The sequence below is a fragment of the Podarcis tiliguerta genome (assembly GCF_965153285.1).
Source record: "Podarcis tiliguerta genome assembly, chromosome: 11".
Classification (NCBI taxonomy): Eukaryota; Metazoa; Chordata; class Lepidosauria; order Squamata; family Lacertidae; genus Podarcis; species Podarcis tiliguerta.
Window position 1 is genome coordinate 21,979,813 of NC_139544.1, and position 27,649 is coordinate 22,007,461.

At 41.5% G+C, this 27,649-nt stretch overlaps 1 protein-coding gene across 2 annotated transcripts in view; it reads right to left on the minus strand.

Annotated features, from left to right (window-relative positions):
- Positions 1 to 27,649, minus strand: part of CAMK4 (calcium/calmodulin dependent protein kinase IV) — an 88,940-nt gene that overhangs the window by 5,737 nt on the left and 55,554 nt on the right. For both annotated transcript variants that reach the window (XM_083404184.1, XM_083404183.1), the window contains 5 exons: positions 12,380 to 12,470; positions 10,308 to 10,382; positions 6,849 to 6,924; positions 3,538 to 3,664; positions 1,902 to 2,054 (listed from right to left, as the gene is read on the minus strand). In XM_083404184.1, coding sequence (XP_083260310.1) covers positions 1,902 to 2,054; positions 3,538 to 3,664; positions 6,849 to 6,924; positions 10,308 to 10,382; positions 12,380 to 12,470 — 522 coding nt within the window. The remainder of the gene's footprint in view (positions 1 to 1,901; positions 2,055 to 3,537; positions 3,665 to 6,848; positions 6,925 to 10,307; positions 10,383 to 12,379; positions 12,471 to 27,649) is intronic.

Consider the following 27,649-nt stretch of genomic DNA (forward strand, 5'->3'; position numbering starts at 1 on the left):
TTTCGTGGCACCGATCCCATCTGTCTCCACTGTGTACCAACCCAGGCAAGGCTATAATCACTTCCTAGTAGACTCTCTCCTACATAATGTATGAATTAACTCTATTTAGACTTGCAGGGGTTCAGACAGAATGTGTCTCCAAACTGAACAAATCCGTGTGGTCTAACGAAAGAGAATACTTTGCTAAAATACTTTGACTAGTGGGGTGCCACAGGGTTCTGTCTTGGGCCCGGTCTTATTCAACATCTTTATCAACGACTTGGATGATGGACTCAAGGGCATCCTGATCAAATTTGCAGATGACACCAAACTGGGAGGGGTGGCTAACACCCCAGAAGACAGGATCACACTTCAAAACGACCTTGACAGATTAGAGAACTGGGCCAAAACAAACAAGATGAATTTTAACAGGGAGAAATGTAAAGTATTGCACTTGGGCAAAAAAAATGAGAGGCACAAATACAAGATGGGTGACACCTGGCTTGAGAGCAGTACATGTGAAAAGGATCTAGGAGTCTTGGTTGACCACAAACTTAACATGAGCCAACAGTGTGACGCGGCAGCTAAAAAAGCCAATGCAATTCTGGGCTGCATCAATAGGAGTATAGCATCTAGATCAAGGGAAGTTATAGTGCCACTGTATTCTGCTCTGGTCAGACCTCACCTGGAGTACTGTGTCCAGTTCTGGGCACCACAGTTCAAGAAGGACACTGACAAACTAGAACGTGTACAGAGGAGGGCAACCAAAATGGTCAAAGGCCTGGAAACAATGCCTTATGAGGATCGGCTAAGGGAGCTGGGCATGTTTAGCCTGGAGAAGAGGAGGTTAAGGGGTGATATGATAGCCATGTTCAAATATATAAAAGGATGTCACATAGAGGAGGGAGAAAGGTTGTTTTCTGCTGCTCCAGAGAAGCGGACACGGAGCAATGGATACAAACTACAAGAAAGAAGATTCCACCTAAACATTAGGAAGAACTTCCTGACAGTAAGAGCTGTTCGACAGTGGAATTTGCTGCCAAGGAGTGTGGTGGAGTCTCCTTCTTTGGAGGTCTTTAAGCAGAGGCTTGACAACCATATGTCAGGAGTGCTCTGATGGTGTTTCCTGCTTGGCAGGGGGTTGGACTCGATGACCCTTGTGGTCTCTTCCAACTCTATGATTCTATGATTCTATGATTCTATGATTCTAAAAGCCAAAGTTACCGAGACGCCAGCTGTTTCTGCTAAGACTGGGTGATATGCAGCTGTGCACATATAGAGTAGGTTTTAAGGGAATAAACATGTTTTATCCACACATTTCCACCTTTTTAGGTATTCTTTATAGCAGCACCTCCTTACTTTTTTCTAAGTGTGTCACTATGAGGGATGGGGGAGAAATTCAGTTCACTTTATAGTGGTACCTCGGGTTAAGAACTTAATTTGTTCTGGAAGTCCGTTCTTACCTGAAACTGTTCTTAACCTGAAGCACCACTTTAGCTAATGGGGTCTCCTGCTACCGCTGCCCCACCACTGCACGGTTTCTGTTCTCATCCTGAAACAAAGTTCTTAACCCAAGGTACTATTTCTGGGTTAGTGGAGTCTGTAACCTGAAGTGTCTGCAACCTGTAGCATCTGTAACCCGAGGTACCACTGTACATTTAAAGGGCAAACCTACTTCTCACTCTCCAAAGTAATACACAAACCAAAAGATAGCCACACTTCTCTGAAGTTCTCTGGCCAGGTGATGTGCACAAAAATCCATGCACTTTGGTGACACATGCATAAAAATACACACATCAGTGAAAACAGCATGCAAGTATGGTGCTACGTAGCGGAGCCCTTGTGCTGTCTTCTGTTAACAAAGCGAGTTACTTGAATCCATCCAAAAGTAAACAATAACACCCCACCCCCCTGAAATGTACCTTAAGTTTACGTCGAGCATTGAATTCTTGGAGTTTCTTTTGGGCTGTGTCCATATGAGCGAAATTGGCTGCCTTGCCTGTGACCCAAGGGTGTTGTAAGGCTTGAAATGTGGTGAGACGTTTCTTGGGGTCAAGCACAATTAACTTCTTAACCTGCATAATAAGATGATTTAAAAGTAAGGGGGAAAACGCATTCCTCGGAAACCTTGTAGGCTCCAACCTAAGGATATATGCACAATTTCATATGCTAGCAACTTGCTACCCAACCAATATCCACTTCTAGCATCAAACAACTGCTTAGAAGCAACGTTAGAGTAAACCTGGTGTGAGTGCTCCGCACATATTATTTATGATTAATTATTGTATTTATATCCCACTACTATTTCTCCAAGGAGCTCAAGGTGGTGTATATATTCTTCTGCTCCTCTTTCAAACCCCACAGCAACCCTATAAGGTAGGTTAGGCTAAGAGGCAGTGACTGGCCCAAAGTCACCCAAGGTAGCTGAGTGGGAATTGAACTCTGGTCTTCCAGGGTCCTAGTCCAACACACTAACCACTGGGTAGAAACATCCAGTGAACGCATGGATAGAAATTCTCAATGCACATTATCCCTCCCCCTCAAAAAAGGAGATGGAAAGGAGTCAGCTTGTGCCTCTAGCATCCAAAGACTGTTGCCAGCTGAATCAGCATATGAACTGGGCCAGTGACATGCTAAAAGTGCATCTGAACAATATCAAGATTCAAAACTTTCAGGCTACTGGGTGAAATCCAATGTCACACAAGCAGATTTCTGCTGATGCAATGAGCCTTCTCCTTGCTCTTCTGTCTCCTGCAGCCCCATGGATCCCACCTCCGAATCTGTTCCATAGGCTCCACCAACCCTCCACAGATTTTGATGGTACGTGGGGGCTGCAGAGGTAAGGATAGGAAGTAGAAGTGCCACTGCATTGGTGGAAGTCTATTTTTCTCATGCACAGACACTGTGGGGATATAACCTATAATGAATATACATAAAGTAGATTCCACATGTATAGTACAGTGGTGCCTCGCAAGACGAAAAGAATCCGTTCCGCGAGTCTCTTCGTCCTGCTGTTTTTTTCGTCTTGCGAAGCAAGCCCATTAGCGGATTAGCGCTATTAGCGGTTTAGCGGCTATTAGCGGCTATTAAAGGCTTAAGGGATTAGCGGCTATTAAGGGATTAGCGGCTATTAAGGGATTAGAGGCTATTAAGGGATTAACGGCTATTAAGGGATTAACGGCTATTAAGGGATTAGCTTATTAGCTGCTAAAAGGCTAATAGCGGCTTAGTGGATCAGCTGATAAGCGGCTTAGATCAGCTGTCAAGCGGCTTAGCATCAGCTGTTAAGCGGCTTAGAGAACAGCTGTTAAGCAGCTTAGGGGCTGGGGAAAAAGGGGGGGAGGGGAAAAAACCCCGCAGGAACTCGCAAGACATTTTCGTCTTGCAAAGCAAGCCCATAGCAAATTCGTTTTGCGAAGCACCTCCAAAACGGAAAACCCTTTCGTCTAGCGGGTTTTCCGTCTTGCGAGGCATTTGTCTTGCGGGGCACCACTGTACAATGCTGATTATCCCCATAAAATTATGCTGATGGTAAATGGCAGAATTAGCCGAACATACCAAATCCTTGGCATTTAGAGACACATCATCCCACCAGGGGGAAACGAAATCATATTCACAGTTCAGGATCCTTTTGAACATGTACTGGTCTCCTCTTTCATCGTAGAACGGCTCAAAACCACAGAGTCTAGAAACAAGCAATAAACAAACTTGTCACATCAATATCAGTGAGATAGCTCAACCACGTCGATCAGCTTTAGCTTCCTTGACACAAAGAGCATGTTATGTCTGCAAAATACGGAGGAATGTGTAACCTCTGCAGTAATCTACCTTGCCCTGCATGTGCCCACTTGACCGCTTCAATCAGCGAAATTGGTACTGGTACACATCATGCCACATAATATCTGTTCAGCGTTTGTAAGAACTCAACTGTGTAGTGTGGCAGCATCTACACTTTGGAATTCCTCGCCTATTGAGATCAAGCAGGCAGCTTCGCTGTACTCTTGTTGGCACCTGATAAAACTATACCTGCTTAGACAAGTCCACCCAGATGCTTAGGAAGCTGAGGTAATTTTAAACTGTTTTAGCATTTTAACTTTTGTATGTTTTAAAGTAGGCTTGCAAATTTCTCTTGATTTTACCGTTCTATGCTTTGTAAACTGCTCTGAGGGGTTGTTTGTTTTTACAATCAAGTGGTGTATTAATTTTAAGAAATAAATAATATTGGATGTAGAATTCATAGCATGTTTAAAAGTCTTCAGTACCAACAGTCAAATGCAAGCGGGTACAGTAAGGAACATCAGATAGAATGGCCCTTCTCAGACTGTAGGGGCAGTAGTCACATGTTTATCTCCCCATAAAATTTCCCCATGCCTAAATGAATAGAGGAATAAGTCCTAAACCAGCTTCTTCCTGCTACAGCAGCTTTCCACATATGTTCTTATGTGCTACTCTGTTCAGCCAATGGCTCACGGGATCAGGCCATAAGAGATTAACAGAGCACGAAGGATTTTGCAATAGGTATGAAGGATTTTTAATCTATTTGTTTTTCTTCACAACATTTGGGAGGATTACCGTATTTTTCGGCCCATAGGGCGCACCTAGTTTTTTGGGGGGAAATAAAGAAAACAAATTTTCTCCCCCCAGGTGCGGGGCTGGGGTGGGGGAAGCCCGAGCTTCCCCCGACCCCAGCCCCCAGAACAGGCAGCTCTCCACAAGCCGTGGGAGAGCTGCGTGAAGTCGCGCAACCCTCCCACGGCTTGCTGAGAGCTGCGCAAAGCCCGAAGCCTGGGGGGCGCTGAGCTCGCACGGCTTGTGGATAGCTTCCTGAAGCCTGGAGAGCAAGAGGGGTTGGTGCGCACCGACCCCTCTCGCTCTCCAGGCTTCAGCGAAAGCCTGCATTTGCCCCATAGGACGCACACACATTTCCTCTTCATTTTTGGAGGGGGAAAAGTGCGTCCTATAGGGCGAAAAATACGGTAAAAAGTATTTAGGCAATTTGAAACCTGAGTATATCTCATTCTGGGCTGTAGGTGGAAGCAAAGTAGCATTAGAAATATTCTATTCTGAGGCTGACACAGCAGAAAACCTGGTAGGTATCAAGGCTGCCATCTATTGGTTTCTCTGAAAAGTTTCTCTGACAGTTTCCCCATTGCTGTTCCAACGGCACGTCTAGGTTTACAAAATTGCAGCCATGAATACTAAAAGAAGGAGCACTATTGCTGCAATGGGGGTTGCCTTCTCTGTAGATAACAACTGGCTCTATCCAGTGCTATTTTTCTAGAAAAAGAGGTGCCGGAACTCACCATGAACACCTCCCTCATTCTCTTGGAATGGCAATGGCATTGAGACTGAATTCCATCAATTTCTGCCTGGAAAAAAGCCCTGCTTCTATCATAGTTAACCAGGCAGAGGGCCTTCTCGGCAGTGGCGCCCTCCCTGCGAAACACCCTCCCATCACCAGATGTCAGGGAGATAAAGAATTACACAACTTTTAGAAAATATTTGAGGGTAGCCCTGTTCAGGGAAGTTATTGATGCCTGACATTTTATTATTTTATATATTTTGCTGGAAAGCCACCCAGAGTGGCTGGGGGAACCCAGCCAGATGGGCGGGGTATAAACAATAAAATTGTTGTTGTTGTTGTTCAGATTTAACATAAGCAGCCACAATACAAGTATCATCTCCACTACAATTAAAGACCCAATGCAAAAAGGAGTTTCCAAAAAATTGTTTAAGGTATCTTGAGGAACAGCCCCCCTCTCACTCTGGTGACCTAAACTCCTAGCTCTTTCTGAGGGGGCATTCCTTTCAATAGGTTCCCTATTCTCCTGGGAGAGCACTGGGAACTTACTTCTCACCTTCTCCCACAAACATGAGGCAAATTGGATGACGCCCTCACCCTGCTTCCAACCCAAGGGAGTGACAATCTTTGATACTACACCTTCATGGCTGCCTGTATTGGCTAAAGAACAATGTTGATACCAGAGCAGAGTATCATAAGAGTGGACAAGAGTGGCGTGTACTGCAATCGTACCCATGTTAATTTGGAAGTAAGTTTTTACTGTGTTTAATAAGGCTTCCTCCTGTGTAAAGTGCATAAACTGCAGCCAAAAATTAAATCCCAATTGACTCATGATCAGTGTGAGGGAAGCCACTGATTCCAGTTAAAGATCAGTGGCTATACTAGTTAAACATAACGGCTATCCATGGGAAAAAAGAGTAATTAGAAGGAGAAGCATGCCAAAAGACTGTAATTTTCAACAAATGAGGGGAAGTACAATTTTTTTAATGTATGGTTTGAACCATCTTCCAAACACATTTCAGAATACAAAATCTGGTGGCTAGAAAACAAACTACTTCAGTAAGGCAAAAGATTTATACGATCTTGTCAGGGAACTGCCATCGGCAGGACAGGAGGTGCAAAGGCTCTCTGAGGTTGAGAGAGACGCAGCAGCTGAAGAGGGAACCAGTAGGGGGAGAGCAGGAACGTCAAGGGAAGGAGAGTCGGAGGAATGGCTCAGAGACGCTTCCAGCGAAAACAGCGGGGAGGTCTCAGGACCTCCTATAGGGACACCCATTCCTCGCCGGAAACTGTCACGCCGAGAGTCCAGAAGACGTGTTTCCGTTAAGGAGCTTTTATGTTGGAAACGTTTCCGAAAGCAACCACTTTCGGATTCTGCTAGCGACTGACGCAGCCATGCTGGAGGGGCTCCGTCACAGGCAGAGGTTTGAGAACTTGATCAAACTCTGAGGGACTGGCGTTTTACGCACAAGTAGCTCATCATCCCATCACAGATCTGAAGAGAAACCAAGCAAACTAATAAATGAATCGCATTTGATTATATAGGGTAAAATTTAGCCAAACTCACAAGATGTAAGTGATTATTCCCAAGGACCACATGTCCACTTCTGGGCCGTAGGCACAGCCTCGCAGTATTTCTGGTGCTGCAGATTATAAAAACCTTGTCAATAAAACAAAAATTTAACATAGAAAGAAATAACTGTGAAACAGAGCAGTAGCCAGCATGGATGGGCCCAATGCAGAGCCAGTGGTAAGAAAAAGCAAAATTCTAGAAACCTAGAATTCCTAGAGAGAAAAAAAGAAAGAAAATAAATAAAGCAGCTTAAGCTCAGCAAAGGTAGACTAATTTCTTTACTGAAATATGCGCATTAATTGTGCATTCATATGTGCTAGGAGAATATGTTTCAGGAAAGAGATATAGTGAAGCTATTCAGAATGAATATTATTAAACTATTATTCTTAGGTAATATTATTATCATATGAAGTGAAGCTTCTTCAGAAGAGCAGAAGAAAGCACAGCCCCCTCTCAAGCAATTGTCTCCTGCACTTCAATTGCTTGATGATACTGGCTTATATTGTGGGACCTTTTGTTACAACCCTTAATAATAATAAAAAGAAATCTGGACCATGAAATCTGACTCTACAGCTGTGTACTGTATATACTTTATCTTTAAAGCACATTTGAAGCACATCCTTTCCCTCATAGAATTCTAGGTACTGTTGTTTGGTAAGGGTTGCTGAGAATTATAACTCTTTGTAATTACAACGTCCTGTTCAATTGTCTAGTTCCATGTTTGGCAAAAGGGAAAGAGCGAAAAACATTTGGTTCCAGACTCCAGTGGAATGTCCCCCAAATAGGTTCAATTTATTTTAGTCAAGGGATAATGTTCCTTTTTAAAAAACTAGCAGCAACCCCTTTTTCTTTTGCCTTCATTCAAGATGCAGTCCTACACACTCTTGCTGGTAAGTACTGTATTTTTCGTTCTATAAGACACACCAGGCCACAAGACGCACCTATTTTTCGGAGGAGGAAAACAAGAAAAAATAAATTCTGAATCCCAGAAGCCAGAACAGCAAGAGGGATCGCTGCGCAGCCTGCATTTGCTCCATAAGACGCACACACATTTCCCCTTACTTTTTAGGAGGGAAAAAGTGAGTCTTATAGAGCAAAAAATACGGTAAGTGCCAGGAAGCTCAATGGGACTTAGTTTTGAGTAGGGATGCATAGGATCCCACTGTTAATTATTCATACTTTTAATTTCCTTTCAGATTCTGAAAAGTGAGTTTGTATTCCTTGCATGTCTTAATCAGTGCATTATCTGAGATGTCAGATCTTGGCTCGTTACACATAATGTGCTCAAAAAGTGATAATCTATTATTTCCATTTTGTGGTTGACTTGCCTTGCTACCCTCAGGCAATGCATGACTATTCTCGGAAGTTAATTATTCATGGACAAGTAGCACCACCATTTCTCATTGCATGTGGTTGTTTCAAATTTTCCCATTTGGAATCCTGCTTTTGTCTGGACATTGTTTTGCTGCGTTTCTAATCCCTTACCCTTTATTTACATCTATTATTAAAAGCCCAAGGCTGGTGGTGCGTCGAAACAAACAGATTTATTTCTTCCTATCAAAATGCAACATAATCTAAGCTAATGTTTTAAATATTTACAGGGCAATCTTAAGATTCGGAAGGGAGGAGGATAACTCCATGGTGGAAAAACCACCACTTCCTAAGCTGGCAGTGGCCAGAGCAGAAAGTAAGTGTGGATGGATTTTCTGGAGACGTCCCCCCAATTTGACTTTTTAAATTCCTCTTCTCACTGATACCGATGGCAGGGGAAATAACTAGCTCCAGGGCTGGTGTACATCTTCCAGCTTTTCTGGGGTGTCAAAGGAACAAAGAGACTTAGGATCCTGTGGATTCGAAGCTCTTCTGATACCCTTCCAGAACATTCCGTTTGGGGGCCGCTACCTACAGAACACTGCCATTGTCACTGCTAGAGCGATGGCAGAGGAGCTTTCCAGTGCCCTAACTGGAGGGCCTCCACTGAGGGCTCAAGACATTTTGCTGCCTGAGGCAGAGCAGCAAACGGCACCCCTTCAGTCAAGGTGCATACCATATTTTTCGCTCCATTAGACACACTTTTTTCCTCCTAAAAAGTAAGAGGAAATGTGAGTGCGTCTTATGGAGCAAATGGCACTGCGCAGAGAGGTAGAGCTGACCAGCGCCCCTTCAGCGAAGCGGGAGGAGGAACGGAGCCCCTTCTGTTCCTCCTCCCACTTCGCTGAAGGGGCGCTGCACAGCTCTCCCTCTCTGCGCAGCGCCTGTCCTGCGAAGCCGGAGGAGGAACAGAAGGGTCTCCTTCTGTTCCTTCTCCAGCTTCGCTGAAGGGGCGCTGCACAGTTCTGCCTCTCATAGAGGGAGAGCCCCTTCAGCGACGCGCCTGCCCTGGCTTCTGCCTTAGCCACGCGCAGCCTCTTTGGGCAGGGGGAGCCTTTATCCCGCTGCCCTGAAGAGGCTTGGCACGGTTATCCCAGAAGCCAGAACAGCCACATGGTATCCCAGAAGCCAGATCCCTCTTGCTGTTCTGGCTTCTGGGGTTCAGAATAAATTTTTCATGTTTTCCTCCTCCCAAAACTAGGTGCGCCTTATGGTCTGGCGCGTCTTTTGGAGCGAAAAATACAGTACTACTTAAAAGCCAGTCAATATATTTTGGCATCTTGAGGCAGAAAATTCCACAGGGCAGAAGCGCTGAGTTATGCTCAACATGGGGGGGGGGTGTCTTGTCATGTGGTGGGGAGGCCCAGCAGGGCTCAGCCCCTCAAGATTGGGGGGGGGAGGGGCTCAGCCCCATATACTATGTGGGGACTGAGCTGTCCTCAGCCTCATAGTGTTGGCATGTATACCACAGGCACCTCTTAATCTCCTTTGCAGAAAAAAAACACAGCAATAAGAAATGAATTAACTTGTTGTCATTTCATGACACTCAGAACCAGCTGTCTGACCTGGCTGCCTCACCCTACCTGATAGTAAGGCCACAGCTTCCAGTGGCCTTCATTTGGGACTTTAGGAATGCTCACCTAACATTACCTCAAACAGAAATACCATTAATTTTCCTAAAATGCCTTGTCCTTTCTACTTAATGCCACCTTCTACACTTTACCATTTGCGCATTTAACACTATTAAATGTGTCTTTAACACTGTTCATTCCATGCTAGTAATATTCATTTTGTGATTTATGTTGACAGAAGTCATGCTAAAGAAAATGCAGTAAAGAATAGTAATATTCTTGCTCATCAGTCATAATGTGTATCAGTCATAAATGACGCCCCAAATGGAGGGAAATATCCAAAACACTTTACAGAGCCCCCTATCAACTGTGCCTTTTTAAAGTGAAGCTACAAGTTATTTCAGTGAGTCTAATCTGAATAAAACTTAGGTGACTACCACCCTAAGCATTTAAGGCAACTGAATACAAATAAATAGATATCTAACATACTGTAAGCAATAAAGGAACATACCACAGTACCCTGGAGTCCCACAGACTGTTTTCATGGTCACTTGATCTGCAACAATCTTGGAAAGTCCAAAATCAGCTGTTACATATAAACCAGAAAGGATTCATTATTTGTTATTATCATTATTTTGTATTTCTTGCACGATGCCATGGAATGAAATGAACATAATATTTCGTCATTTGGAAATGTTATACTGATCAAATAACAATCAAACACTAATCAAATTACACCTCGTGTAAGGTACAGGAGTGAAATTTCTGGTGGGTGAATACATCCAATCCTAAATTCATTGAATCCAAAGTTGTCAATGTATGAGTGGGAAACACTTCTGTTCATGTCAGACGGGCTTCCCTGGTTTGTGCTGATTTGCTTCTCCTGGTACATATCACCAGATCATTTTCTATGACATCTCACTCAGCAGAGAAGAACCAGCAGACAGTTTTCTGGTGCCTCAGCAAAGAGGCTTACAAGGTTAAAACTTTCTCTCTGTCCTCCAAGGAGATTCCCCCACTCGGGGCCGGATTGAGGTTTGATAAGGCCCTAAGCTACTGAAGGTTATGGGGCCCTTTATATCTCCAGCTGTCCTTTGTCAACAACAAATTGTCACTGTTTTTTGTGTTGAATACAGTGGACGCTTGGGTTGCGAGTGTGATCCGTGCGGGATGCACGTTTGCAACCCGCAGCGTTCGCAACCTGCAGCGGCGCATCTGCACACATGCAGGTTGTGATTCGGTGCTTCTGCGCATGCGTGACCGCCAAAACCCAGAAGTAACCTATTCCGGTACTTCCGGGTTTCAGCAGGTGCGTAACCCAAAAAAACGCAACCTGAAGCGGCTGTAACCCAAGGTATGACTGTACATGCTATATGGTAATTTATGGACCTAATAGGTATCTAGAGCCATTTTATTTGTTTTTTATCTTATATTTTGGAAATGTACATCCAGTGTTTCTCTTCCTTTAATTTTTTGGGGGGCCCCCAAGAGAGTGGAGCCCTAAGCTATAGCTTGTTTAGCTTATACGTAAATCCGGCACTGCCTCCACCCCTATGTCTTCAGGGATGCTTTCCTAGGGACCACAGAATTGCATCCTCAGTTGCTTAGATAACGGACATTATTATTTTTACTTATAATTGAAGACATCATATGCCCACTAGGGCAATTAAAGGTATCTATTCATTTGCTGATTATTTCTAAAACAGAATGCACAGAGGTATAGGGAAAGGAGGACAAGAGAATCCTGAGAAAATAATGTAGTACAAAATAATGCCTTCGATATGGACAATTGATTGTATAGGAATGGGGATGAATGAAATTCAAAGGGTTTTTGGGCGACTTAAGCTGATGGAATATGTGCAGCTTGCAGACCTAACATACAGAATAAGAGAACAAGAAGAACATACGTTTAGAGAAGATTGGAAAATATTTATTGAATATATGGGGGGAAATTGTGTACATTTGAGAACATTGGCAGCATTAAGATAAATTTAACAGTGTAAATTAGCTTTGATGGATGTAATGATGGAATACTGAATGGTTTAGTTTATGTAAAGTATGCAGGGATTCATGATATGCAAAATGAACCATGAAAAGAGAAGAAGGGGAGTCATTGATATTTTAAGGATGTTTAAATGAGTAAATTGCAAAACAGAAAAATGAATAAAAATTATATAAATAATAAAAATAAAGGAAACCACTTCCCATTTAAAAAATTAAAAAATAAATTCAAAGGGTTTTGTAGGGCATGCAGAGGTGTCTGAAGCACAGGGTGCCCTATTCAAAGCTTTGGAATGTTCTGTGAATATTATGAATGAAATGAAAGCATGAGTATTCCCTTTCCTGAATTGAAAACAATGGGGCAGTTGCACTAGACTAGAGCATCCTTTTCCCAGTCTCGGGTCCCCAGATGCTGTTGGAAAACAACTCCAATCATTCCTGACCACTGGCCCTTCTGACTAGGGGTGATGGGAGCTTATCCTGTGAACCTCTCAGAGACCTGTGTGTACAGGGCAGTATAGAAAAGGCTGCGCTAGAACACCAACACGCAAACCAAAGCTGGTACAGAAGAACAGTATTTACCTATTTTTAAAGATGCATCTGGAGCTGGCGTTGCATACAGTAGATTTTCTGGTTTCAAATCACGGTGAACAATTCCATTGGCATGTAGATACTTGGAAGGAATAAATGAAACGAACAATTTTAAACTTGCATTTGTGATGAGTATTTCTCCCCCACCCTCCATAACACTGTGCATTTAGATTACTACAATTCCAACAGCAAACGAACCAATTATTTGAAAAAGAAAATTCTATCGCAAGACATTTGAATGCAAATTGTAACCTCAAGAGGAAACACAAAATAATCACTTTTTATACAGCAAAAATGTATCAGGTATGTTGTTTTTTAAAAAAAGTTCTTTTAGAAATTACAGTGGTAGATGGTAGCCATAGTTTTCTGTGTCTGCACAAGATGTAGCTACAGTAGCGGCCACAATTGTGGAAACTTTTTGGGGAAAGTGTATTTCCGAGGTTTGATGGCTCATAACACCTGATTGGCTCTCTAAACACTCATGCTCATTGGCTACATTCAAGTGAAGGAAAGTTACTGCATGTCAACCTAAGCAAGTTGTGCTTCCTTTTTCTGGTTATTTGGATAAATATAATTTTCTGGTTATTTGGATAAAATATAACTTTTGATAGAATACAGATAATTGAACAAACTTTGTTGCATTAGATTCTTCATTAAATTATCTTTCCATTGATATATAATTTTATGGTATTACTTCCAAAAAAAGTGGTGTTATGAGCCATCAAACTTCAGAAATACACTTTTCCCAAAAGGTTTCCACAATTGTGACCACTAGTGTAATTTCTAGCCTTGGTAATGGACTAGATGAGAGGCAACAAACTGAAGCTCAATCCAGATAAGACTGAAGCAGTGTTAGGAGGTGGCTCCCTATACCGGATGGATGGGAGGTGGCCTGCTCTCGATGGAGTTACACTCCCTCTGAAGGAGCGGGTACATAGATTGTGGGTACTCCTGTGTCCATTGCTGTTGCTTCAGGCTCAAGTGGCCTTGGTGGCATGGATTGCCTTCCATGAACTTCAGCTGGTGACACAGCTGCACCCCTATCAGAACAGGGATGGTCTAACTTCTGCTATCTATGCTCTGGTAACCTCTAGGTTAGATTACTGCAACATGTTATATGTTGGGCTACCTCTGAGGACAGTTCAGAAACGTTAGCTGGTGCAGAATTCAGTGGTCAGGTTACTCACCGGAGCAAGAAGGTTTGATCAAAATAAAATGAAGAAATATCTAGCCTATTCCTGCATTCAGATCTCATGATAAATCATGATATATCACTATGGGAATGAGATGTACTGAGTCTTGGGGCCATGTGCTTCACCCTTCTCCAGGGTGGGTGCAAGAAAGGCTTCAGAAACTTTTGCTTCCATTTTTTAATTAACTGCAGCTCATCATTTTGTCGGAACCCAACAAAGTGGGGTTAATTTTAACCTGGTTTGTTTGAAACTTCAAATCATGGGTTGTTTCAAATCTTGGATCGCATCAAGAAATGATAGTTAGGATTAACTGTAGTTCAGGGTTTCACAATAATGCTGAACTGTGATTAGTAAAAACAACAACCAGAAATAAAAAATTCCAATCTCCACACCAAAAAAGGAGAGGTGTTGGTGGGAGCAGGGAAGTTTGAAACATGTAAACCTCAGACATGTTGCTGCTTGTTCCTGTGGCTTATTGACATTTGAACAAGCATGATTGCTCTGTGCAAAAATACAAATAGATTTTCTCATTTCAGAAGCTCCTGATGATTTACAAGCATTGTTTATTTAAGCTGCAGTCACAAACCCAATTACTTGTTAATAAATTCTAGCAATAACATAGCTGTAATAACTATGTGTTTCATAGGGAGTTTTGATTTAACGGCTTCATGAACTACAACCAAAATGAACTCAGGAACATTATAAAAAAGAACTTTAAGGAGATAGCAAGAAAGTAGATCAAAATATATTCTATTATAAAAAAACCAAGATATATTTTAGTGTAATTATTTTATTACTACAAAGGTCAGGCTTGAGGAGATTTATTAGATTGATCTTGCTTTCTAACCATTCCTCTGTCTTCTGCTATATATTTTGGAAAAGTGACTTGTCAATTTGTCCATCCTTCTGTTCTCTATGGTGTTTCTAAAAGAGCACATTCTCCAATATCAACTATCTCAGACCATTATGATCAGCAGGTGAAGCCTTGGTGATGACTCATGACAACAATGCCTTTTTAGTGGCAGATACTGACTGTGGAATGCCTTTCTTTGTGACGTGTGTCTATCTTTCTCATTGATTTTTCAGGAAGACCTTCAAAACATTCCTGTTTGCTTAGGCATTTGATGGCTGAAAGTCACTGTTCTTGGCAAAACTCAGAGCGCCAGCTGAGAAAATGTTTTAACTGTTTTTAGAATGAACTGTTTTTATGTTTTAAATTGTGGTGTGTTTTTTAGTGCCTTAATTTATTTTACTTATTATTGATGTGCCACCTAGGGCTTCTTCAGGAGGACTGAATAAATAATTAAAATCAATCTTTTCTCTTTTTTTGAAAATTAAATGAATAAATAATAAGTAAAGAATCTGATTGCACTGTTAACACTCTAAATCGCTGTCTTTACTCCACTATTCTAAAAACATTTAAGCATGGCAGATTTGTCTAATCTAGTATTCCATGAATGGTACCTTTCCATGGTGGTTAACTGCATTACATTTTTTAAAAACTAGTTTATTCTGTAATATGAACTTTTAAAAATGTGTGCATACCATACATATGAATGATTGGAATAAAGCAAAATCTTCAGCTGGAAAAGAAATTAATTTACCAGACTTACATCAATATATTACTTGGAATTAAGTTGCACACATTTTCAACGTAGGTTACACTGAAGTAATACAATGCAAGTTAAGAATTGCTTCCATTATGAAAAGGAGGTCAAAAAAACAGAAGCTACAGGTTTAGTCTCTCTATAATAGATGTAACCTGCTTTGGAAGGGGAGGGGGGAGTGGAATCTAAAATGACACATGAATAAAATGATGTGTTTTCTGCTAGTGAATGCTAGGTGATTTCTGACTGCTTCTGAATGCAAGGAAATAATTCACATCACACCAAGTGTTAGCAAATTTGACAGCCTTATTAAAGTCCTCTGGTTTTTTTTGGATGACTAATGCTACAAGGTTAGAATTTTAAGTAGTTGTGAGCCTAGAATACTAACTATAAGAAGATGTTGACTTTTTTGGATGTGGATTTCTGCTGGACCTATAAACATGTCACATGACATGTTGATCAAGATAATCTAATAAAACACCTATGTTTATTTATTCAAGGCAAGCGTATGCATGCATTAATGTTTCTTTCTGTTGAACCTCACAAAGCAGTTCACATTTAAAAGAATAAGCATCAATAAAATGTATATAAAGGGGGGGGGGAAGCATGGTATTCAACTGAGCTTTAATCAAAGTACCGTATTTTTCCGTGTATAAGGCACCCCCATGTATAAGATGCCTCCTATTTTTGGGGACTCTGAATTAAGAAAACACCCCTGAGCACTACCCATGTATAAGACGAGCCCCAATTTTAAACCTAATTTTTTGGTTAAAAAACCTCTAGTCTTATACATGGAAAAATACAGTAAACCTATTGAAAATAACAGACCTAACTTAAGCTGTGTACACACTATACCTTTAAAGCACATTTGAAGCACATTGTTTCCCTCAAAAAATTCTGGGTACTGTAGCTCAAACCTCACAGGATCACAACTCCCAGCAACGCTTAACAAACTACAATGCTCATTATTCTTGTGGAGGAGACAAAAGGAATGAAGGGAGTTAGGCTAGATTCAGTTATGTCCTCCTGAAAAGAAGTGGGAAGGTGAAATATCTGCCTAAAAGAAGCAGGATGCCATTCTATTTCCACCCCATTTTTAACGTAGCTTCTGACCTCTCGCTTAGTCTCTGCATTTGGATGTGAGGGTGGTCTGACTGCGACATCTGCCACCCCATTTTTTTTATTAAAGATTTTGTTGATTTACAAAAGTGTGCAATGTCTCTCATGTGTTTTTTCCCATGTAACGTTTTTACAAATCAGTTTCATTTGTTGAGACCTTAGGAAGAAAAGTGGGAAAGAGGTGGAGGCCGACCCCAGTCTGTCACCCCACTGATTGCGAGGGTTGATTCAACTGATCTGGCTGGCTAGGCAGGTGTCCCCTCCCTCTCTCATCAATTCAACACTCTTCTTCTTCTTCTTCTTTTTTTTAAAGATATTTATTGAAGTTTCAACATATTACAAAAATAAAAAAGAATAAAAAGAAAATACAAAATAAAAACAATTAAAAACAAATCAGTCTTTCCATATCTTATCTTTCATTTGCTTGTTTCCCTGACCTCCTCACACCTCCCTTTCTTGTATTCCAGTTCAGTTGGTTAATTCAGCAAATCCTTTCCCTCTTTAATTTTATCTTAATCTTTTATCTTAATATATTATTGCTTTAGATTATCACCCGTTAACAATCCATTTTACATGTTCCTTAACATTGCTGCTAAAAAACCCCACTTAACTTCAATCCAGCATCATTCTAACATTCATTAATTTTGCAGTGTTTCTGTAAATAGTCTTTAAATTTCTTCCAATCTTCTTCCACTGACTGTTCTCCCTGGTCTCGAATTCTGCCGGTCATTTCCGCCAATTCCATATAGCCCATCACCTTCATCTGCCATTCTTCCAGAGTGGGTAATTCTTGTGTCTTCCAGATTCAACACTCTTCTTGACTCTGCCCCTTTCCCCTCCACTAAAACCCACGGCTCCCACCAATCATCTCTTTTATCTATAATCTCTATCTTCTGTCACTAAGGTGCATCTGAGTTTCCATTGGGCAAATGAACTTTCTTCACGAAACGTGACTGATGTACCCAAAGGAAATTAATGACTTGCTGAGCACTTCAACACACAAAGCTTTTCCTTTTCGCTACTGCAAAGAGCTACTTTTCTAAATCTGTAGAGAGTCCTCCGCTCTGCTTTTGACAGTTGCATCTTCTCTGATTTCTTGATGCATCATGATGGTTGAACTGCAAATGCTTCTTAAGAATGAAAAGTATCATATTTCCATTTCTTGCAGTTTTTCCAGAGGTACTGTCAGGGCAGAATGCTTGGGACTTCATGTCCCTTTACTTCCCTTGTCACTAGCTTAATGTAATCAACTAGGCAAGCAAAGTTCCCATTTTCCACTTACAAATCACTGCAATAGTAATCTGGCAGGGCTGATGGAAATCTCAGTTTTGCCTCACTTCTCTCATGTTAGCGAAAGATTTCTTAGAGGGTACAATTTTTTTTAAAAATCTTTATCAATTATGCAGCTTTCAAACACTACATTTTATAGTGCAGTGAGAGAATTAAATCAGAGGATCCAATGAAGAAGGCAGACATTATAAAGTATGGCGAAACTGCTGCATTCTGACTTTGTTTCCAGGGCACTCAGAATGGCTGTCTTCATTCTAATATAACATTGGTCATTTGATTTCATGATAGGATTCCATTCATCAAACCATACTTTTGAATTACAGATATAGCATATTCCCCTAAGGTGGAAGGCAGAGTTGAAATATACATTAGGACAGCATTATTAAATCATTATAATCACAATTAGAGTGCAGGTGACCTAGAAGCAGAAGCTAGCCTTTGGCCAGTTAACGGGGCTAAGGTTAAAATGATATTTTAATTCTGAGATGCCTATTTTCAAGGAAGAATCTTGCAAGAATATTTGAAAAGCAGCAGATTGTGGACTGCTAATTGTGGGAAATAAATCCACTAATAAATTATGTAAGGAGTACACCTTGTATCCATGGGGAATATGCCTCTGGATGAAAACACGGCTGTTAAAAGTAGCCCTCGTTTTTCAAAACAGAACCTACTATGACTGCGTCATTTCAAAAACAGCAGCTAGAAATCTAATTACTCTGTACTATTAGACACACAATACACACACACTTGTCCTGCTGAGCTGCACAGCATGGCAGCTTGCTGAAAACCAAGGATTGTATTCAAGTAAGTTTTACTTAGAGTAGACCCATTGAGATTAGTAAACAAAGCAAAGTTAGGTCCATAATTTCAGTGGGTCTACTCTCAGTAAAACTTACTTGAATACCACCTTAAATGAAGGGAGAATATGCAGTCTATTCTTATGGGTTTGTGGGTGCTAGATATTTGTAAATTCCTGCAAGCAGTAAGTGATAGAATTGAATCAAGGTTCAGTGTGTTAAAACTCTGGGTGTCAGACCTGTGTGTATTAGGCTGTGTGCTGGACATGTCTAATCCTATAATTAAGCCAAGTGTTAAAAGCTAATTAAGCTAGGCAAAGCTTCTTGTGTTGAAGTGATAGCCTAGGGATGGGCTATTAACAACAAATGATCAAGGGACTCTGTCTGAGATGGCAAATGGATGGGCCTCCTCTCTCCCTCAAAGCCAAAGCTTAGAGAGGTTAGAAGGAGGTGTTATGTGACTGGGTGACACAAAGCAGCAAGCAGAGCACAATGTTGGATCTCTCTTTGGATCCTAGGTTACATCTATGGAGGAAGCTCTTGGAGTGCTAATGCTATGAACCCCTCCATCGTAGGTTCAGGCAGTATATATGTGTACATAAGCCATATATCATAAAGACACCACTGTCTCCGCTATGCCTCGTTTCCAAAAGGAAACAGGGATCCTGGGCAAGTGTGCCTGGAACTCCTGGAATCTCATATCACTGTGGCAACAATATATTGAGAGAGGTGCATGCAACATGGATGAAATATAATGCATCCCGATGGAGTTTTACAATAAATGTCTAGTTGTCAAAGTCAAGTATTGGGCTTCAGTTACATTTTTTAACAGTTTGCTTAGAGCTGCCATACATCCGGATTTTCCCAGGTATTACTGGGATTTCAAAGGCAGAATTGATATCCATGGGGAATTCCTGAAAGGCAGCGCTTTGTCCTGGATCTCAGGCAAGTTAAGCGAAAAATTGTGTGTTGTTTGGCATTTTTGAAAAAAGAAAAAAAACACACATTTGGAGGTTTGTCTAAAAAAACCTGAACAACTTGGGGTTTTTCCTTTAAAAAGTTCAAAAGTTTTGGTGGTTTCCTTAAAAAAAAGAAGAAGCTCAACAGGACATGAGTGCAAGCTCCTGGTTTTTACTTTTTGAAATATAGCAACCCTAAGATTGTTTATTTAGCATATTTGATGAGCTACTGTAGGTCTTGTCCTATGAAACTACAAGAGGTAAAACCCAGCCTTGAATCAATGGTAGGAATAAAGAGGTGGATTCAGGGAACATCAAAATAAGTAACCAGTCAGGGAGCCAAAGCACCATCAGGGTATGGCTTTTAACATAAGCTGCGTATTTATATTTTGGAATTTGTGTTCTAGACCACTGCAACTTTCTCCTAGTGGGCTTTTACATCTGCTGTATCTCTGCTCTGCAGTTGAATCAGAACATTATGGCTACAGTCAGCTGTCCTCTTCACCCGTTTACAAATTTCACCTCTATATATTCCAGCGCTTGTGACACAAGTCACTTTCTCATGGCAAAATATCCAGGCCTGGACATGTAAAATTAGTGTTAGTGCTGTCTTACATGGACTGCTGCACAGTTGCAATCCTCATTTGTCATTCATTTCATGCACAGAAGCAAGTGAGAGGATGAGCTTCGCTGGGAATTCAAAATGATCGTAGGCAAATAGTCCTGAAACCTAATCTGACAGGACTGGGTTGTCCAAACAGCTTTCATTCTGCTTCTTCTTCTGCAGGAGTCAAGAATCCTTTAAGATTAGTGTCCCACTTGTAAACAATGAAAGCTTCGTACATTTTGGTCTGTATGTTAGCAATAGCTGTGAGAAGAGGTGAAGGTACCGTATTTTTTGCTCTATAAGACTCACGTTTTCCCTCCTAAAAAGTAAGGGGAAATGTGTGTGTGTCTTATGGAGCGAATGCAGGCTGTGCAGCTATCCCAGAAGCCAGAACAGAAGGAGGGATTGTTGCTTTCACTGCGCAGCGATTCCTCTTATTGTTCTGGCTTCTGAGATTCAGAATACTTTTTTTCTTGTTTTCCTCCTCCAAAAACTAGGTGCGTCTTGTGGTCTGGTGCGTCTTATAGAGCGAAAAATACGGTAGTTTGACAGACCCTCCGTTGCCCTGGATGTATTTTCTACTCTAAAAACAAAGTTTCCTTATTTCAGATCAGATTATTTCCTTCCCTAGCCTGGGATGGGGAATCCTTTCGGCTCCACAAACAAGATTCTTATCAGGACCAGCCTTGTGGCCACGTTTGGCAGGTGTGCTAGGCTGGGTGAGGATTTGGCAGGTGGGTTGGATGCAGACCTGGGAGGGCAGGCACAAAAATCATGCCTTTCCACTCTGATTTGAAGTGGCTAGGAACCTGCCCACCAGTCTGTGCACTCCCTTTTAGACTTTCAAGTCCATGGGTGTAAGGGATGGAGGGGAGGGTCAATGTAGCTCCTTCTCAGGGGCGCAAGGGAGCCTAGGTACACCTCTACACATGCACAAAAATACATTGATGCATTTTCCTCTACCCTGTTGCATTTGTATTTCTGCAGATTAATATACAAAGCTGGAGAGCAAAGGAACTTATTATAGAAAGCAATAAGGCACCAATATTTCTCTGAAATTGCCAGTGGTTTCTTGCTCTTTATGAGAATGGCAGGCTTTAATTTAGCTTGTACACAATGGCTCCAAATTACCAAAAGTACTAGTACAAAAGAAAATGGCCGAAAGAAAGGAAAGAGTAATTTAAAATATATAACCATTAATAAAACATTGTATCTGAGTTGAATAACTCATAAATACAAAGCAGCTTTTTTGGAATACCAAGTCAAGTGCACTGAACTCAAAGGGTTTCAGAACTGCAGTCTTTGCTTTCACAGATGAAAGGCTTCCTGAGGATATGACAGTATCTGCAGTGTTACAAAGGATGTTCATTTAAAATCGATTTGATGCTGGCTCATATCTAAAGGCAGACCACAACAGAGCTGGCACAATGCTGTCTGCAGCAGGATGTAGAGTCAACAGAACTTGAGATTTAACCTTGCATGTCAATAGTTAGAGCACGAAGTCCTAGCTTATTCAAGAATGCTGGCTAAATCAGCATTACTGAATTTTCAGCTGCATAGAGGTACCCTTTTTGGTATATTTGTATGTTGGCAAGGTTAGTTTTCATTGCTGTGTAGGTGTGCTTCATTTTCAAGTGGGCCTGCAGAAAATACCCGCATAATTTCCTTAAAACAGAAATGGTTCTAACGCTGTTAACAATTCCACATGTTTTGTGTATTTTAGTGCCTATCAACTGTTGTCAAATTCAGCCAGGACATTCTCAGTTGGGCAGAGCAGCAATGACATTACTACTAGCTGTTCCTGCAGACTAGAGCTCAAGTAATCCCTGGGCAACACAGAGAGCTCCATAAGCTGAAACATCAAGGAGGACAACTAAAGTGCAGGTAGAGAAATAATTGGGCAAAAATAACTAAGCAGGTCTAGATTCTGCTTTTGAGCATACTGAGCAGCCATGGTGGTGTGATCAATGAAATGATTATGGTTCTTCACTGTTGCATCAATGAAATGTTGGTCACTGGAGCTTTTCTGGGTAATTCTGAGTCTTAGGATATCAGGGGACAATGGAACTAGTACATAGCCATCATGGTCAATGGCTACTAATGCTGGCTGTGTACTGCCTCTGAATACTACGGGCGAGTTCTTTAAAAGAGGCCCTGTGGTTTCAGAGTACACATGCTCCATGGGGCCTCTTTTAAAAGACTCACCCTGTATTTGCTGGGGATTGCAGCTGGGAGAGTACTATTGCACCCATGTCCTGCACCCACATCCAGCAGGGCTCTTCTTAGGTTCTTATGGACTACTCAGCTGAGCGATCCCTCAGTGATCTGTTGTGACATGTTAACAAAACACTTTGTGAATAAAATTTATTGCATCCTGCTTTGAACGGCCTGCTGGTTGCAGAGCAGTTTAGTGAAATGTCATGGGCCTTGTAGTAGCACAATTGCTTCGATATGTTTTGTTTGCTATGGACACATACCGAAAGGTATTAGGTTGATGACCTACAAACTCTAAAACTTTGTCCATCATGTCTAATTATAGCTTGCCAGAAGAGAATGACCATCTCTGGCAATAGGGCTCTCTGTGAAGACCCTTGGTTTCTCAGTGGAGTTCTTCCCAACTTCCTGATTCTCCAGCATTTTTTATAGCACCCAGTTCCTCCAACCTTAGGTCTTGAGTTCTGCTTTTTCTCTGTGCCAAACTGATTTTCCAGTTTCCTTAAACACAGTTGCAAAGTTTTGCAACTGACCTTTGTTTTACGGAGGGGGAAAATAAATGGATATTTGGAAGTTGCAATGAAATAAAGTTTCATATTCGACAGTAAGTTGGTTGTCATTCAACTGTATTTCATGTCTGACAGCATTTGATAGACAACATGCAATGATAATTAGTAGTTGACGGCTTCATGAGATTTCGCATGTTTTGATTTTGACAGGTTTCAGTCAGGAAAATCTGTTAAGGCTAAAAGCATTTTGATTCAAATTGCTGAGGCAAGTGTTTCACATTCAAAAATGAATCTGGTTTCTCCATTCAAAATCTGGATAGATATATTGGAAAGTTCATTTTTTTAAATCCTAAAATTAATTTTAATGTTTGGTTCAGACCTAATTTTAACAGTTGATATATTTGAGGAGCTGCCTTTATTTGAGCTGGACTTAGGGTCTACAATCCAGTAATATTTATCCTAACTGGCAGTATCTTTTAAAGGGCGGAGCTACTTCAGCTGGAGAAACTAGTCATGAACCTGGGACCTTATACATGTGCAGAACCACAAAAATTTGCCTCCTCCCTGCTCTAGTGTATAGTTAGCACAAAAAAACTATTTGTCTATTTCATTATTATTATTTTTAAAAAGCAAGCTAAGATGTGTGTGTTTAAAGTATTCATATGATATAGATGACCCAACTCTATGATTCTATTACAGTTCAGGAAAAACAAATTAAGACTACATACTGCAATGTTTATGTGCTAATCGTCCATACTAATATTTATGTCCATACTTCATTATAGAATAAAAGCAAAGGCAAAACAAATCAAAATTGACTCCTGACAATAAATTAATGACCAGAGCACTCAATATTTCATGAAACAAACACTGCCAAAAGTTCAATTTCTGAATGGACACTGAATAATTGCCCGATTTTTCTCATGAATTTAAAACCACTGGAAGAAGGCAGAGTTCTAGGAACCCTACTTCGGTTCCCCAGGTTGATGAATGTGAGTTCTCCTTTTATAGTTTACTTCATTTATCAGTTTTTGAAAGGGGTTCTTAATAGACACAAACAACAGAAAAATAAAAGCCCTTCTACTATTATTTAAACTTTGTCCTAAAGGTAAACTTTTGAGTAATGTTTTTACGGGGGATGGCGTGTACTGTTTTCCTATACATTTGCTGAAGGACATGAAATAATCATCCAGAGCCTTCTAAAAAGTGGTTAGAAGAAGAAAGCATGGTTCGTTTAACATAGGTAGGCTTTGTTTAAAAGGGTAAAGGGACCCCTGACCATTAGGTCCAGTCGTGGCCGACTCTGGGGTTGTGGTGCTCATCTTGCTTTATTGGCCGAGGGAGCCGGCGTACAGCTTCCGGGTCATGTGGCCAGCATGACTAAGCCGCTTCTGGCGAACTAGAGCAGCGCACAGAAACGCCGTTTACCTTCCCGCCAGAGCGGTACCTATTTATCTACTTGCACTTTAATGTGCTTTCGAACTGCTAGGTTGGCAGGAGCAGGGACCAAGCAACAGGAGCTCACCCCATCGCAGGGATTCGAACCGCCGACCTGCTGATCTGCAAGTCCTAGGCTCTGTGGTTTAACCCACAGCGCTTTGTTCATTTCCACATAAAAGCACAATGCACATAACATAGCATTGTGACTGGGGCTTATTTTACCCTAGAACTTCTAATTGTATGAATTGTTATATGAATCCCAAGGTCAATCAACATCCTGGATCATATCTACTGTAGAAAAGTATGTCCCACAAATCATTTTAACTAGGGTTTAGGGAGGGTGACATGCTAATCCATTCCTGCCAGCTGTGCGATACATCTAGAAAAGCTCACTGTGTGGAATTACCTGCCAAGGAGACTCCTGGATATTCTATAACCTGGATGTTCAACTTGGGAGTCAGGTGCACTGGCAGAAAATGGGAATGAGAATAATTCTTTCGGACATAAAAGACATGCACATAAGCATGATGAGCTACAGGGAACTGGGCCATGCAGCCAAAGCAGAATTGAACTTCACCTCCTCCCTGTCAGCTGTCACCCACCCATTGGAAGAATGTCAGCTGATTGACAGGTGGGCGTGGTTTTTTGGGGTGTGTACCCTCAAGGGCTAAACTGAGACTCCTGGTGGGCCAGGACTGGCCTGTGGGATGTTGGTTCCCCATTGCCTAAGCCACAGTGGGGGCTCTGGGGGTCCAAGAACCCTAAGTCAGATCTTTCAGAGCCTGCACTCCTGATGAACCAATCACCTCCACATGGACGCATAGGCTGATCTACCAATGTATGTGGTAACACATCTTGAGGGAACTTCTAGGCTCCAAGCTTGGTAGAACAAAAACCTTAAATCCTCTCTTTGTTGGAGCCACTTGCTCACTTATAGCACTCCCAGGGGCTGCAACTACCAGCATGCCTTGTTCCACCATACTGCACTGGTTCCTTGGTTTAAGGTCAGACAAAAACACCCAGCAAACTTCATGTTGAGTGAGAATTTGAACTTCTGCCTCCTCAGTCTTAGTCTTGCATCCTAGCTTTTCCTTGTACCGTGACATTTATTCTAACAAAATACAAATTAACCTTTAGTTAACTTTTTCTTATGTGGCTACAAACACGAAGTAAAGGAAGTCAGTCAGAAGCTATCAAGTATCAGTTCAGTAGTCCTGTGTGAGTCATTGTATTTAAACTAGCATATCAAGAACAGGATTCTAATGAACTTCAACAACAGAAGATCAATTAGTTCTGAAATTCCTCAGTTCTTACAGAATGGAACAGAATATTCTGGCACTTCATGACCTGACATTTGTAGTATAAACAGCCATATAACCAAGGCAATGGAATTAAAATGAGACACAATGCCTCACTTTTTTCCTCTTTAGTTAAATGGAACATAATCTTTGGTGAATTCCTCCACACACACACATTTTGGGGCAATTTGTTTCAAAGTCTTCCTGCCTCTTATCCCTCTGGACATTTTTAATTTCATGTGTTTCCAAGTTAACGCTTTTAAAATAGAATTGTACATGCTGAGGCACATGGATAATAAGACTTGAATTCACTGCACAATAAAGGCAAAGGGAGTAGTGGTGGAATACTCCTGAGGTGCAAACCACTGTGGTGATTGAAATAGTTTCTTTAACTTGCAAGGATTTCTCATTCACTTTTAGCATCCTGCATGCAGCCAATGTATGTGCAGAGATGATGCTGGCGTGACAATGAATGGGGAAGCATGTCATGACCCTTTATACAGAAACAGACTTGGAAAAACTCTTACAGATGAGGAGAAGCTTGAAGAAGCCATGCTGGTGGGGGTGAACACACAGGAGGAACTCATGACAAACTCTTCTTGTTACTGGGTAGCCCTCCTTGCTTATTCCTCCACCAAAGAGGAGAAATAATAATAATAATAATAATAGTAGTAATAATAATAATAATAATAATAATAATAATAATAATAATAATAATAATAATTTATACCCTGCCCATCTGGCTGGGTTTCCCCAGCCACTCTGGGTGGCTTCCAACAAAAGATTAAAAATAAATTAAAACATCAGTCATTAAAAACTTCCCTAAACAGGGCTGCCTTCAGATGTCTTCTAAAAGTCAGATAGTTGTTTATTCCTTTGACATCTGATGGGAGGGCATTCCACAGGGCGGGCACCACCACCGAGAAGGCCCTCTGCCTGATCCCCTGTAATTTCGCTTCTCGCAGTGAGGGAACCACCAGCAGGCCCTCGGCGCTGGACCTCAATGTCTGGACAGAACGAAGGGGATGTAGATGCTCCTTCAGGTATCAATAAAGGACATCTCACCCCCTATTTATGAATGCCCAGGTGTTTCTTCTGGCGTCCTCAGGTGCATCCTCTACAGCCCGCACCCTATCTTCAGTCCCAAGGCCAGCTCTTCACACCTCTTGCCACTGCAGTGTGTGGTCTGGGCTGATGTTGCTTTGATGGAGAGGTGACCATTTAAAGAGAGCTTGAGCCATGGCTCCCTTTAGCAGTATTTCAGAGCCCCCAATAATCTCTGAGCTGGAGAAACAATTAAAGCTCTTTTCAGATTTAGCCCTGCACCGTGCTCTCCTGTCCTCTGCCCAAGAACACCATGCCTCACCTATAATTCTGACCACTGAACTGGTGTTTACTCAGATCCTGCTTTCTACTGCAGACACCTCAATGTGACTACTTCCTAGGTGAGATTAAACTGAAGGTACTCTCCACTGCAGCAGCAGCTCCTCCGGGGCACTTTAAAATGTCACGCTTTTGTTGAAAGTTGTAGTTTACAGCCACAGAAGAAATCTGGTTGTTTCCTGCATCTTTCCTTTGTGTTTGATTATGTGACTCATTCAACTGGGTGGCAGCAGCCTTCATCCACTTTCTGACTGTGTTTAAGATTTGTACACACACCAATCTCCTTTACAAATATCTGAGAAGGCCAACACTGTTTGAAAGATCCCTCCAACTCCAAGCTGAAATTGGTATGGGGATGAAACAGAGCCTTCCTAGTTATTGCCCCAATCATTTAGAAGATAACTGATACTTATATTAATAGGCAATATGATAGCTGCTAAAAAAACCCATTTGCTCATGGTTAGGATCAGCAGTGGAATGCAGTGGACCTGTTTAAATATGATGACTCACACAGGACTACTGAACTGATACTTGATGGTTTCTGACTTCCTTTACTTCATGTTTGTAGCAATGTATGAAAAAGTTAGCATAAAATTAATTTGTATTTTGTTAGAATAAATGTCACAGAATAAGGAAAAGCTGCTCACCAGACCTCCTTCCAGCTGTGTTGCTGCTGCATACTGGGAAGGAAAGGGGAAGGGGAGGCAGCAGAGAGGTCAGCGCAGTGCAAACACATTGGAAGTAGTGCCTGTGTTACCCTTATGTTATTGCTGTCTTGCCTGCCCCCCTCCAGAAGCAACGGCGCTAGAGGGAGGTCAGGTGAGCAAAGCAGCCCCAATGTGCTG